Here is a 14,222-nt window from a genome sequence, read left to right as displayed (position 1 = left end):
TTTGCACCAGGTACACCAGCAATTTTTCAATGAATAGTTAACACTACCATCAATGTGATTTTGAAAACCCATCTTTTAGGACACTATTGAGTAAATGCTACATATTTTGCATATTACGAAGTTTCATTGAAGGAAACCCTGGAATTCTCCTTAGGTTTGGGTAAACAAGAAAATGCCAGCTCCTACACAAGAATTTCGTGACCTTTATCTGAAATACTTATCTTCTATTAATTATTTACATACCATTCGTTTCCTAGGAAAACATTTAGGAAGACTACCATAAGTACAATTTGTACCAGATAACAATTCTATTTTGTGGAAACCTGATACATACTGTTTGGTGATAACACTATGTTAAAATACTTATTTTATTCATGATTATATTAATAACCATCATACATAGCATGGGTTTTCTACCACACACTCAGAACTAAAACAGTGATGTGGACCTCTTCTAATACAGTGAACCCTTGTGCCAGTTTAAGGAAATAGAAATTTACATGCAAGGAAAAGTTTACATGCAAGAAACATGCTTCAACAAATGTGCTTTGAACTTTCAGCAATTTCCAGATTGATAGAGGAATTAAATCAAAATATAACTGATAGGGCCTGTCGCAGAAATTGCTGCAGGGTCCCTATTCAATTTCAGTCTGTTTCTTCCCCGTGTTCTTTATAAATTAGCATATTCCATTATCTGAAGATAGTCAACCCCATCCTGTGATGATAAATAGGGTTCCTTTGAACTCATTAAGTGTATCTTCAGTATTCAAACCACTGGTTAATTCAAATGAAAAAGTCACCTGGCCCATGAACTGAGATAAAGTCATCTGGATTTTACGATTTCTTTTTCACTGTAATAAAAGTCTTGCACTTTCCATCTCTGAAAGTTCCTGCTTTCACTGAGAACATAATAGGTAATCTACTATATATATAGCCTTCCTTGAAGTCACACCAAATTCTAAAATTCATGTGAAGTAGAATCCAGGGTTTACTTTCTGGAGAAAAGCTATTACAACAAAGTGAGCAAGAGACTAATGTCCTTATTATTGGTGACCAAAACATTTGCCACTCTGGATATTGACTCCACAGATGCAACAATCGTTCTGCATAAGAAATGTCAAGTTTTGCTGTATTATGAATGTGAGGCATGTTCAGCCATTTTGGAGGATCAACCCAGAAAATGCAATAGCAGCCTTCAGCAAGAGCCTTCCGGCTCAGGAAACTGCAGAAGGAAGAGCAAAGTCATCCTTAGAGCGATTTCTATGTAGCCAGATGAACAGACAGGTTTTAATATCTTGGCTTTGCCTCATTATAAGTCACAACCATCCTAGCTATTACTTCAAGGTTTGTTACTGCTACGTAGAAGCATTTAGGGGATTGGGAATGGGAGAAATCCCTCAGTACGCAGAATTAGGCTTGGCGATAAAATCTTGACACAGAAGCAGATTAAGTACTAATGTTCCTTTAAACTACAGTATAGTTCTGACTACAGTTTAGTCTCCATCAAGGACTATAAGAATTTCTTTCATCAGGGGAAGGAAAAAAAAAAAGACAAGACCCTGCATGATGTATTGGAGCTCTCATTAAACACAGCAGGAGCTTTAAGGAATCAAGAGTAAGGTGAGATCCAGGTCGGGACAATTTACTGCTTTTATTATAGTGTTGATCACAGGAACTGATTCATGTCATCCAGTTTCTTTTCCTTGTCACCATTTTACTGAGGCCAAAAATCCTTTGAATTGAAATTTAAGAGCCTCATATGTTTCTGTAACACCCAAGTGATGGGTTGTTCTGTTTTAACCTTGCTCAGTGTCCTTTTATTTGATTGGATAGCTATAGTCTACAGAAAAACTGGGATGCTTTGGTTGGTCAAAATATGAATCTTTCAAAACTTCGCTATCTGAAGAGACCATAATTCTTGTAGTGAGAGATGTGTTGAATGAATGCAGATTGAATCTAATTTTATGTTAAACCAATTAGCATTACATCACCACAGCAGAAATATCTAGAGCATTACCTCATATCAGTGATTTTTTTCTGGGATGTTAAAATAAGCCTTTAAAAATCTGAGTGATTTATTTTTCTTTCTAAACGTTACATCTTCAGTTACATATTCATCAACCAAAATATTTTTATGCTCCAATTTGAGCCACTATAGTATGTAAGTAGTATTTTCAATAAAATTATGTTATTCACTTTCATCTTTAAAGAAAAATATCACAGTGATGGAAGTCCCAAAAATATTTCTAAATAAGATGACATACCTGAGTAATCATCATCATCATCATCATCATCATCATCATCATCATCTGACCTTCAGTTGTAGGACTCCAAAGCAGGCAAACTACCAAACACAGACACAGCGTGGTCACAATCTAGTTAAAACAAGCACCAGACAGAAGCTTAAATTTATGAAATGAAAAAAGAAAAAAAAAAGTACCTAAAAGAGCTATAGGTAGCTAATTGCTCTCCATGTTAAAGAATCAAGTAGTGGGGAAAAGAGAGAAAGGACGGAAAAAGAAGAGCAGCAGTGTAGCGGGTATAGTCCTAGCTCTTTTAGAATCAATTATCAGAGTGTTGTTTCTCCCGTTGTTTGTTGACCTTTGAAATCCTTGGCACCAGCTGGGGACGGCCAGGGAAGTAGGGTCCACAGTTATCACCCCAGAGTGCCTGGGTGACAATATTCTTCCTTGAAAAAAAAAATGGTTTGTGATTGTTTACATAAATTAGTAAGTTTCAAGCAAAGGGCTTTTGTCCTTTTATAAGAAGCCATGCAAATCTAATTGCTGTAAAACCAAGCACAAGAGATCTTCGTCCTACATTTTATAGCATTTGACTGTATCCTTTACTATCTCCCCAGAGACGTTTCAAAAGCAATTTAAGTTGAATCCAAAGTGACTCTTTGAGACTTGCCAAGAAAACCTCCCTCTTAGACTAATTAATGTGATCTCAAGGAACAAAATAAAAGTAAAAAGAAAAGGGAAAGGCGATGTGCTGACAGACCCCAGGGACTCTTCAGTGGCATCCACCTAAAACACAAGTCATGGGGCAGCCATGCAGTCTTCCAATGCATCCGTATGGTCTCCCAGAATGCCAAAGTGTCAGGACAAAGAACCCTGTTCAGATATTTCCTCCAAAACTAGTATATCAATGACATTTCCAAAGTATTATCAGCAAGAAGTCTAAAACAGTTAACTCATTTTTCCCACTCAACATAAGGCAAAACTAAGGAATCAAACAGTGGCACAGAATGAATAACAAGAAAAAATGTTGATTGTACACCAATTACAAATTAAATAACAACAAAACAATATGTATGAGAACTCAAATGAATGGTTCTTCCCACATCAGCCAAATGAAGTGGAAAATTGAAAAAATTTAAGCCACTTCCTTCTAATTGTTTGGGCCTTTAAAAATAATGGAGCATAATGTCATGACTAATATATATATTATTTTCTTCTTAAAACAAGATCTATATAAAATTGAGATGTATTTGAAAGTGAGCAAACAGCTCAGAGTTTACATGTTTAAAAGAATTAGGGAAATGCATGTGTGTGTTTCTATTTTTTATTTTACCAAGTAAGCAAATCTCTTTACTGTCTTAATCTATCCCAAAATCAAAGCTGATTATTGAAACTGTATATTATTTTGAAAAACTATTCCTGAGGTCTCTAACCATCTCTGTAACCAATATATATTACCCAGTATGACCTATATCAAAAACTTTATAGAGCATGTAACATCCAGCCCTCTGTATCCATGGGTCTTGCATCATAGATTCAACTGTGAATTGAAAATATTTTTTAAACATTCATCTGTACTGAATTTGAACTTGAAGACTTTTTCCTTATCATTATTCCTAAAAAGTACAGTATAACAAATATTTTTATTGCATTTGTATTGCTTAGGTATTATACGCAATCTAGAGATCATTTAAAGCATTCAGGAAAATGTGTGTAGGTTATTGGCAGATACAATATCATTTTATTTTTTATTATTTAATTCAGACTGGTTCATTGTAGTTACACAGAATAGCTGGTTTCATTGTGGAATATTTGCACATACATATAACATAATTTGATCAATTTCATTTCCTAATTCACCATTGTATATAAAGGACTTCAGCATCCTCAGATTTGGGCATTGAGAGGGTGGTCCCAGAACCAATCTGCCATGATACCAAGAAACTAAAGTACAATAGCCATGTAGTCAATCCCCACTCACATGTGGGAATTAACTAAGGAGCAAATGCCAAATAAAACTGGAAAGAGAAAAAAGCCTTAAGACACTTTACCTTAACAATCAATATGACACTTTAAAAATTAATAAAAAATGTTATTCTTGTTAGAAATATTGTGGACAGTGAAGACAATGGCAAAACATCTGAGCAAATTATTGGGGAAGTGAAGAGTATTAAAACAAGTCAGAGTCAGACAGACCTACATTCAAAATAAACATCACACTTGGAAATCCATCAGACTTTAGACACATAGAACAAACTCTCTTGAGTCTTTTTTTTTCCCCATCTGTCAATTTACACTAATTATAGTACCTTTCTCATAGCATTGTGGAGATGATTAAATGAGATGCATGCAAATGCCCTCGTACATTGTTTGTGCTCACTAAAGAGTCTCTGTTACTATATAACTCATGGTTCATTGTAGCCATTTGGAAGAATGGAATAGTACAATTAGTGTTTACACATCATTAGGTTAAGTGACTATTGCTACAGAACCATTATACTTCATGTGGGATGAATTTTAAACGAATTCACCAGAGAAATGCACTTAACTCTCAAACATTAATAGTTAATAGCAAATGCAACCAACCATTTAAAAAAAGTGTTTGGAATTACCTATCACGTCCTACATTCTTGCAAACACATTCAACATTGCTTGGTATTGGAATGTAGTGAGAAGATCAATATGTGTTGTTTTCTATATACCCATAAAGAAATGATTGTTCAAAGCATGGAAATATCAGTGGTGAAACCTTATTAGCGTATTTCTCATAGTCCTTTGCATTTGCCAGAGATTCTTTTGTAGCTAATTTTTTAAAATATCCAAATTATTTATATCTCACTGCTGAGCCCTCATCCTGTTTTCCTCAGATCAAACCATCTAACCAGACTCAGGTTAGGGACACTTTTCTGGAAAACTTCCAGGGATCTTTCACACTCTTCCCTCCTCACTCTTTCAGAAACTTATCCCCAAATTCAGTCATTCTTTCCTACCTGCTCTTCTCTCATGAGGTCTCCTGCATCTTCCTTCTTTCCCCTTTGCATCCTAAGCCACACTGTATTCCCTGCCCACTCATATTCATTTGTTTCTTGATGTGCCTCCTGGTGTATCCTGCATAAAAAGGTCAGAAAAAAAAAATCTTTCCAAAAAGAAGATCCTGTGAGGGCTCTCCTCCTTTCAACGTGTTCAGACACTTCCTATTGCTAAAATGATCAGAATGGCTGAGCCAGGACACTTTGAGTAGTGAACGGCATTATAGGCAGGTGCCCATTTCTTGTATCCTCACGTGGCAGAAAGAGATTGAGCTAGTTCTCTGGCCTTTTTTAAGGAGCCATTTCGGAGGGCTTTGCCTGGATGACCTAATTACTTTGTAAGACCTTGATTCTAAATGCCATCATGTTGGGGATTAAATTTCAACATATGAATGGAGGGGGGAATTGATACAAACATTCAGTCCAAAACAGTCAAGATTATTCATCATGCCTGGGGCTCTGTGTGTGTTGGTCCCTGACAGTCTTTACACTCCCCTCTCTTCCCTAGCTTCTCAAGCATAGTTAGAGTCATGGTCTTACTGAACATTATGAATTTAATTTCCAAGAAACTAAGGACAGATGTTGAGGAACATTCTCTTCAGTAGAAATTCATTAAATTCAGCAGAAATTCTACAAATTTAATCCATTACTACTTTATGAGTTGGAAAATCTTCTCTTTTATGTATAAATTATTTCTTAATGAAGTTGATGCCTATAATATATATTCATTCTTCAGTATGCATGGAGATTGGTTCCAGGACCAAAATCTGCAGTTGCTCATGTGCCTTATTTAAAATGGCATCGTATTGGCATATAATCTACACATGTCCTGTCACATATTTCAAATCATCTCCAGATTACTGAAAAAAGTCTATGTGTCCCGCACCAAAGCAGTTTTTATTTTGAATATTTTCCATCAAAGTTTGGTTTAATCCATGAATGTGAAACCCACTGATATGGATGGCTAACTGTATATTTAATTTTGCAAAAATTTTTTGGATGCCATATTGCATTTTCTTACAAAACAGTTACCACCATCCGAAAAAAGCCTGGATGTTATTGTTTTCAGTCAGCTCATGGAATTAAATGTATTAAACCACCAAATGTGCTAACTTCTGATAGAAATTGTGATTCACACTGAACATTCAAGTAAAGATCTGCTTAGGTCTTTATAAAGGATGGAATTTCATTAACCAAATATTAACCAAATAAAGACATAAGACAGGGGCTGGGGCTGGAGCTCAATGGTAGAGCACTTGCCTAGCACATGCGAGGCACTGGGTTGGATCCTCAGCACCACATTAAAAATAAATAAATAAAATAAAGGTACTATGTACAACTTAAAAAATATATTTAAAAAGAAAAAGAAATAAAACAAAGAAGTATGGCTCAGCCTTCTCAAATTGCAAAGGCATTTAATAAAGTTTCTCGGAATGCAAATGGCCAGGACTTCTATGGCACATGGTAAATTGTGTCGTTTATTTTAAGGTAATAAGCAGCAGAGATTCTTTTAGTAGGTCCTATCAACGTGTCAGGTTGAATTATTATACACAACTGAAAATATTTGATCTCCGTATGTGGTTCAACAATATGCCAGCATTCTCAGCCCTAACTGTGGCCTATTGGGTCTCCTTCTGTACGTAAGCTAGAAAACTCTCAGCAATCTTGAGATAGATTGATTTACTGCATTTTATCCAGAGATCCCATCTTCATCATTGTCCATGTATGGACTTTGGCCTCTTTGGGGCTTAGTTTCCTATTTGCTCTTAGAAACTTCTCATTCTAACATTTTGTGGCTCCTAAGCATCTAATTATTGAATCCGTTTCTTAGTGGACAAAAAAAGATGCACCTGTCAATAACGTCCAAACTCATCTTCTAGGATTTCTTTCCTTTCTAAGGTCTTCACTTTCCCTTGGGTTACAGTGATGATTAAATGACCTTGTCAAGATGCAAATGTTACCTGTTAGGTTCCATGTGCTCGGTCATAGCCTCTGTGTATGCCTTATTTTCTTATGCCTCTTTTCTTCCTTTTTCCTTCACTTACTGATTTTATTAATTAGATAATCAATAAAGGTGAGGGTCCTGCATTCTTATCCCTTTCTGTTTAAAACCAATAGTAATGAGATGCTCACCAAGTTTACCTCGGCAGGAAGAGGCCTCTTCAACAGGAAAGGAGAAAATGAAATAGAGAGGGGGAGGAGGAACAGCAGAGCCTGAAGTCCTGCAGCTGCTTGACAAATCCCAGTGGTTGTGAGAAGAGGGAAAGATAAGAAAATGTACTTGAGGATAAAAAGAAAGCAGCAAGAATAAGTCCCTCGAGGATGTACCTACTTAGTAACTGAGTTCTCTGACTGTGCCCAAATGAGTATGTGGTGGTTCAGGCTGAACCCTCCTGAATCTTCCTTGGATACAATAGACCTGCTCTTACATTTTCTAGAACAGGCATGTCTCTGCTAATTGTGCCTGTTTCCTCTATATATTTCCTATTTCTCCCTCCTATCCTATCTAACTTTTTTAACTAACTTGCAATACTATGCAATTCATGTCCTCTGTAATAAGGAATGTGCTTCTCAGAGCTTTGTCGACATTTTTATTCATTGTGAAAAAAAGCAAAGCAGTGTACCTGGCGGTATTCATTCTGCAGGAGGCTTACGATTATTCTCCAAGTTTAGAGAAGCATTCAGAAGCAATTCAGAAAACAAAAGATCCTAACTTGAGTCTTTCTTTTCAGCCTACAAGGAAAAAATGAAGGAGCTGTCCATGCTGTCACTGATCTGCTCTTGCTTCTACCCGGAACCTCGCAACATCAACATCTACACTTATGATGGTGAGTGCCTAAATGGAGAAGCCCTGCCAGCAAGATCATTTGCAAAAGCTTGCTTATATTTGCTTCCTTCTCATAGCTCTTGGTATAATTAAATCAATATTTTTGTAGATCTCGCTATTGACTTGCTGTGTCTGGCTATTAGGTCTTATTGATTGCCTATTGCTCAAAACAGTTTGAATTTGGTGCTAACAACAGCACATTAATGTCTCTTAGGAAGCATGACTGGGTTGTTATTAGCAACCACATCCAGTAGATCAACATGCACAATATGTCTAAGGCTTCTCTTAGCAAATAATGTAATATATATTAAGCTGCAATTAGAATAGATCAGCATTTGCAACAAAATGCTTTATACTTAGAATGCTCAAGAGAAAATTAAGAACCATCACTATTTTTCTTTATGAAGTTCCTGTATTTTGCATATGTATACCAACAAGTTCATTAACAGTAAGCAAATTAAAAAAACAAAACTGACTAATGACTGAGGCCCCAGGCAAAGAGGAATTAAAAGGACAACCCCCTAAAGAGCTGGCATGACAACTTCACTGAAGCACAACCTTCTAGGTCTGATCTATCTTGATTGATTGTGCTTAGTTTGGTTTCCTTTCTGACTCTGCCACTCTCCACGTGGCCTCGGGCAAGCCAACACTTAGATTCTCTGGGCTTCATTTAACACTAGCATCTCCTCCCAGGGATGCCATGAAGTTTAAATGACTGAATGCAAGTCAAACATCAGTACCAAGCCTGGCCCCTCAAGCACTTGACAATGGTAACTGTTATTATCAACAATATTATCTTCATCCAATTCAGTCATCAAAACGTTTGATGTCAGGTATAGCTGAGGCATAGTTTGCTACCTGATAGGCTCACAATTATTTTTCCTTTCCACACGTGTAAAGAAAGACATTCAAGACAAGACAAAATGACCTTGTAGCCGGTAACCCCTTGTATGCCCTTAAAGCCTATTTGAGGACTCAAAGGCAAATATTTTCCCTCCAAGTTGTTCTGTTGTGGTGCCATCATTGCAAGTGCTAATTAAGGGCTCTTGCGTTCCAACCATAATTTTCACTGGAATGCAGAACCAATGCCTACTTTGTAACACGTTCATTCAGTCAACAAATAAACTACACAGATCTTTATTATCTGCCAGATGTAGCTGCAGCTGGGAATCCAGCAGTGTTTCCTATGGGAATCTAATATCTCCATATTGTCACTGAGGGTCCAAAGACTAATATGGAGTGGTCCCCACCTTCAAGAGACTCAGGGCTTAGTAGAAGAGTCTTCCAGTATACAAATGATCAGGAAGTGGAACACAGTGGGTAGGAGAGAGGAGGCCATGGTGGTTTCTTCCAGCTTAGGGACGGAGGAGACGGGTAGAAGAAAGCAAAACTTCCCTATCACCAGCTCTTAGATGTTGAGTTAGCACTAAGGACCCAAGTCCATTAGCACTCATGCACTGCTTTGCAAAGAAAGTAGGTGGGGAATTTCAAATTTCTGAAGTTTTTAACTCACCATCCTTGTATTTCTATCTTGATGATAATCTGACAATCTAACAGGAATTAACAATAATAATTATTATTACCGTTTACCTTTATAAACAGGCAGTGCCATGGCCTGTGATTTATATTAAGTGTCTTTTATTTTTTGATCTTTACAACAATTTTATGAGAAAAGTGCTCTTTTGTTCTCTGTCTTTTAATAAGGAAATGAAAACTTAAAGGACTTAATGTTCCCATGTCATATAGCTACAAGAGACACTTACTATACTAATGCAAATACAGGAAGTTCTGACTCCAAAGTCTAACCTAAACTATTTAAAATTCCATCAGCTTACTAAATAAGCTACTTTCCCATGCTCCCTTGTAACCCTTTTCCGTAGGCTTACATAGTTTTTATTGAGTCATTTAAAATATAAGTATAATCATGAATGCCTTCAGGAAATTTAAAAATACTTTTACCTTTAAAAAAAAAATGTGGCTGGGTGTGGTGGCTCATGCCTGTAATCCTCAGGAGGCTGAAGCAGGAGGATCACAGGTTTGAGGCCAACCTCAGCAATTTAGCAAAGCTATAAGCAATCTAGTGAGACCCTGTCTCAAAATAAAAATAGAAAGGGTTGGGAATATATCTCAGTGGTTAAGCGCCCCTGGGTTCCATCCCTGATACCAAAAAAAGAAACATGATTTCCAATATACTTGCCGAACTAGCTATGACTAGATTATGTGTTAGCATTTAGGGATCTGTCAGCCTGGGGTTTACCTGACTGCAGCCTCACTGTGCGCTGTGTCTGCCCAGAAGAATATCAGTGGAAGCATCATCTTCACATTAGAAGTGAAGCTGCTTCTCTGCTCTGCTCTGCTCTGCTCTAGTGAGAGCTGGCCTGGAGACCTGGCCAGCTCTTTGCTACAACTTAAAAGGGACATCAATAAATTAGAGGTTTAGGGAGCAATTTTACTCTAGGGCACAGAGGGTGTTTAACCTGGGGAAAAGACTTGAAAGTGGACATTGTAACTATTCTCAAATACGGGAGGCCTTCCATATCCAGGGTTTTGAATCAGCAGATTCAACCAACCTCAAGATCAAAAATACTTGAGAAAAAAACTGTGTTTGTACTAAACACATATGAGCTTTTTTTCTTGCCATTATTCCCTGAGCAATACAGTATGATAACTATTTGCAGAGCATTTACTTTGGATTTGATAGTATAAGTAATCTGCAACCAGTTAGTGTTCAGGAGGATGTGAGTGAGTTACGTGCAAACACTACACTGTTTTACGTAAGGGGCTTGAGCATCCTCAGATTTGGGTATCCTCAAGGGATCTTGGAATAATCACCCAAAAGTCCCAAGGGACAACTATACCTGAAGATTAGTGATGCACAACAGAGAACCACCTAATCTGGGAAAGGTTCAGGCTGCAAACAAAGACAAGCTGACATCAGAGGGATGTCAGCTGGGACTGAACACAAAGACAGCTAAAAACGAGAACAGACCATTGAAGTTTTTCTAAAAAAAAAAAAAAAAGAAAGAAAAAAGATCATTATATTTCACTGTTATAAGTTGTGTAGTTGTAAGTGTCCTGGCACATGCTATTGCTCTTTTTTGTTGTAAATTATATTATTTTCATAATGGCTGCCAATCTAACTGGAGTGAAATGGTATCTTAGGGTGGTTTTGATTTGCAGCCATTATGAAGTCAAACAACAACAAGTGCTGGCGAGGATGCGGGGAAAAGGGTACACTTGTACACTGCTGGTGGGACTGCAAATTGGTGCAGCCAATTTGGAAAGCAGTATGGAGATTTCTTGGAAAGCTGGGAATGGAGCCACCATTTGACCCAGCTATTCCCCTTCTCGGTCTATTCCCTAAAGACCTAAAAAGAGCATGCTACAGGGACACTGCTACATCGATGTTCATAGCAGCACAATTCACAATAGCAAGACTGTGGAACCAACCTAGATGCCCTTCAATAGATGAATGGATAAAAAAATGTGGCATTTATACACAATGGAGTATTACTCTGCATTAAAAAATGACAAAATCATAGAATTTACAGGGAAATGGATGGCACTAGAGCAGATTATGCTAAGTGAAGCTAGCCAATCCCTAAAAAACAAATGCCAAATGTCTTCTTTGATATAAGGAGAGTAACTAAGAACAGAGTAGGATCGAAGAGCACGAGAAGAAGATTAACATTAAACAGGGATGGGAGGTGGGAGGGAAAGGGAGAGAGAAGGGAAATTGCATGGAAATGGAAGGTCCCTCAGAGTTATACAAAAGTACATACAAGAGGAAGTGAGGGGAAAGGGAAAAATAATACAAGGGGGACAAATGAATGTCAGTAGAGGGGGCAGAGAGAGAAGAGGGGAGGGGAGGGGAGGGGAGGGGAGGGGAGATAGTAGAGAATAGGAAAGGCAGCAGAACACAACAGACACTAGTATGGCAATATGTAAATCAATGGATGTGTAACTGATGTAATTCTGCAATCTGTATATGGGGTAAAAATGGGAGCTCATAACCCACTTGAATCAAAGTGTGAAATATGATATATCAAGAACTATGTAATGTTTTGAACAGCCAACAATAAAAAAAATAAATTAAAAAAATTATATTATTTTATATTATAAATCACATTATTTGGGGGTAAAACCTGAAGTCCTAATAATCTGTTTGTCTTTACCACATAAGCCACTGGTGAAAAAAAAAAATTAGCTAGCCATTCTTCAGGAGTTTTTATAATTGACAAATAAAATATTATATATGAGTGTGAAGTACAACATGTTTTGAAATATACATATATTGCAGAATGGCTAAATCAAACTAAATAACATTATTATACCATTTACTTATCATATATCATTTTTGGTGAGAACACTTAGAATCTACTGTCTCAGCAATTTTTAAGAACACAATTCATTTCACCATTTTGTACAATAGACCTCATGAATGTATTTTTCTTGTCTAACTGAAATCTCTTACTCTTCAACCAACATCTCCCCATCTCCACACCCCCTACCCTCAGGCTCTGGTAACCACCATTTCTACTCTATTTCTATGAGTTCCACTTTTTTCAGATTCCATACAAGTGAGATCGTGTGGTATCTGTCTTTCTGTGCCAAGCTTTTTTCACTTGGTATAATGTCCTCCGGGTTCATCCATGTTGGTGCAAATGGCAGAATTTCCTTCTTTTTAAAGTCTGAATGCTATTCCACATGTATGTATACATATTAGTAAGGAGATGTTGTCCCCTCACCCCCACAACTACAATGACTCTCCCTGGCTCCTGACTGCATCTGAGCTGTGCTGAAGGAGGATATTCCAAATAGCAACAAAATAGGAATGAAGATATTACAGTGGGCTCATGTCCATTGTCCCCATTAGATTATGATCATCTTGAAGACAAGGATGCCCACATTTAATCACTGGGAGCAGCAAACATACAGATGGACAAGTCAAAAACCAGCAGGATGTTTTTCACATTAGCATTGACTTTGTCAAATACTCCAACTGCTTAGGGGCCTATATTGGTTCTAACAAAATTCCTGTGAATCCCTGCTACAGGAATGATAATACTGCAATAATATGTAATTTATACACTCACACACACAAACACACACACACACACACACACACAGGCAGGGTCCTACAGACACACACATAATTATATCTGAGAATCTGATAACTGTGTTCTTTTCCTCCTCCATCTAACCAAAATGTGCCTGCAGTCATGGTAATTCCAAATCAATCAATCAATCAATCTGTGCTACTTGATTTTCATGCAAAGTTCATATTTATCCAAAAGGAAAATAGACCTCAGTCTAAAATAAATCCAGGCTATTTTTTGCAAGTATGCCTAACATTATTCAACTTCTTGCAGACATTGTTGAGTTCTTGAAAGCTAAATATTTATTCTGTTAAAATATACCCACAGTTCTACTAAAGAGAGGTCTTATACGTTCAAACTAATGTAGAGCAAATTATCATTTGCAGCAATTTATTTCTATTTTTTCCTAGAAAAAAATATACTACTTTTAATTGCTGAAATCCAAATTATTAAAATAAGCCTCCGCTTCAAGTTCCACTTGCTTAATATTCTCCGATTTTCATTTCTTAGATATGGAAGTGAAGCAAATCAACAAACGTGCCTCTGGCCAGGCTTTTGAGCTGATCCTAAAGCCACCATCTCCTATCTCAGAAGCTCCACGAACTTTAGCTTCTCCAAAGAAGAAAGACCTGTCCCTGGAGGAGATCCAGAAAAAACTGGAGGCTGCAGAGGAAAGAAGAAAGGTAATTTTCCATAGGTTTTGAAGTTCTTCTCTCTCTCCTTCCCTCTCCTCCCTCCTTCTCCTCCTCCAGTTCTCTCTCTCTCTCTCTCTCTCTCTCTCTCTCTCTCACACACACACACACACACACACACACACACATACACTTCAAGTAAAGTTTTCAGGGAACAGTGACACCTGAACCTGTCATTCCACATGTGTAGGTCTTCAGTAGACACTGGGTCGGGCTTTCTGGGGTAATAACTTCCTCAGTTAAACAAACACTGAGTTGAGGCTAGCCAAAACTGGAGATCTCGAGCAGGCTAAAAGAGCTTCAATGTCCTGCTGCCTTTCTTATGTCTCTTA

General features: G+C 37.4%; 1 protein-coding gene across 1 annotated transcript in view; it reads left to right on the top strand.

The window, feature by feature from the left end:
* Positions 1–14,222, top strand: part of Stmn2 (stathmin 2) — a 52,771-nt gene that overhangs the window by 19,028 nt on the left and 19,521 nt on the right. Inside the window, exons 2-3 of the mRNA XM_027950049.3 lie at positions 8,005–8,100; positions 13,709–13,881. Of these exons, the coding sequence (XP_027805850.1) occupies positions 8,005–8,100; positions 13,709–13,881 (269 nt within the window). The remainder of the gene's footprint in view (positions 1–8,004; positions 8,101–13,708; positions 13,882–14,222) is intronic.

This window comes from Marmota flaviventris, chromosome 15, assembly GCF_047511675.1.
Source record: "Marmota flaviventris isolate mMarFla1 chromosome 15, mMarFla1.hap1, whole genome shotgun sequence".
Lineage (NCBI taxonomy): Eukaryota > Metazoa > Chordata > Mammalia > Rodentia > Sciuridae > Marmota > Marmota flaviventris.
This window is presented reverse-complemented; position numbering and strand designations above follow the sequence as displayed.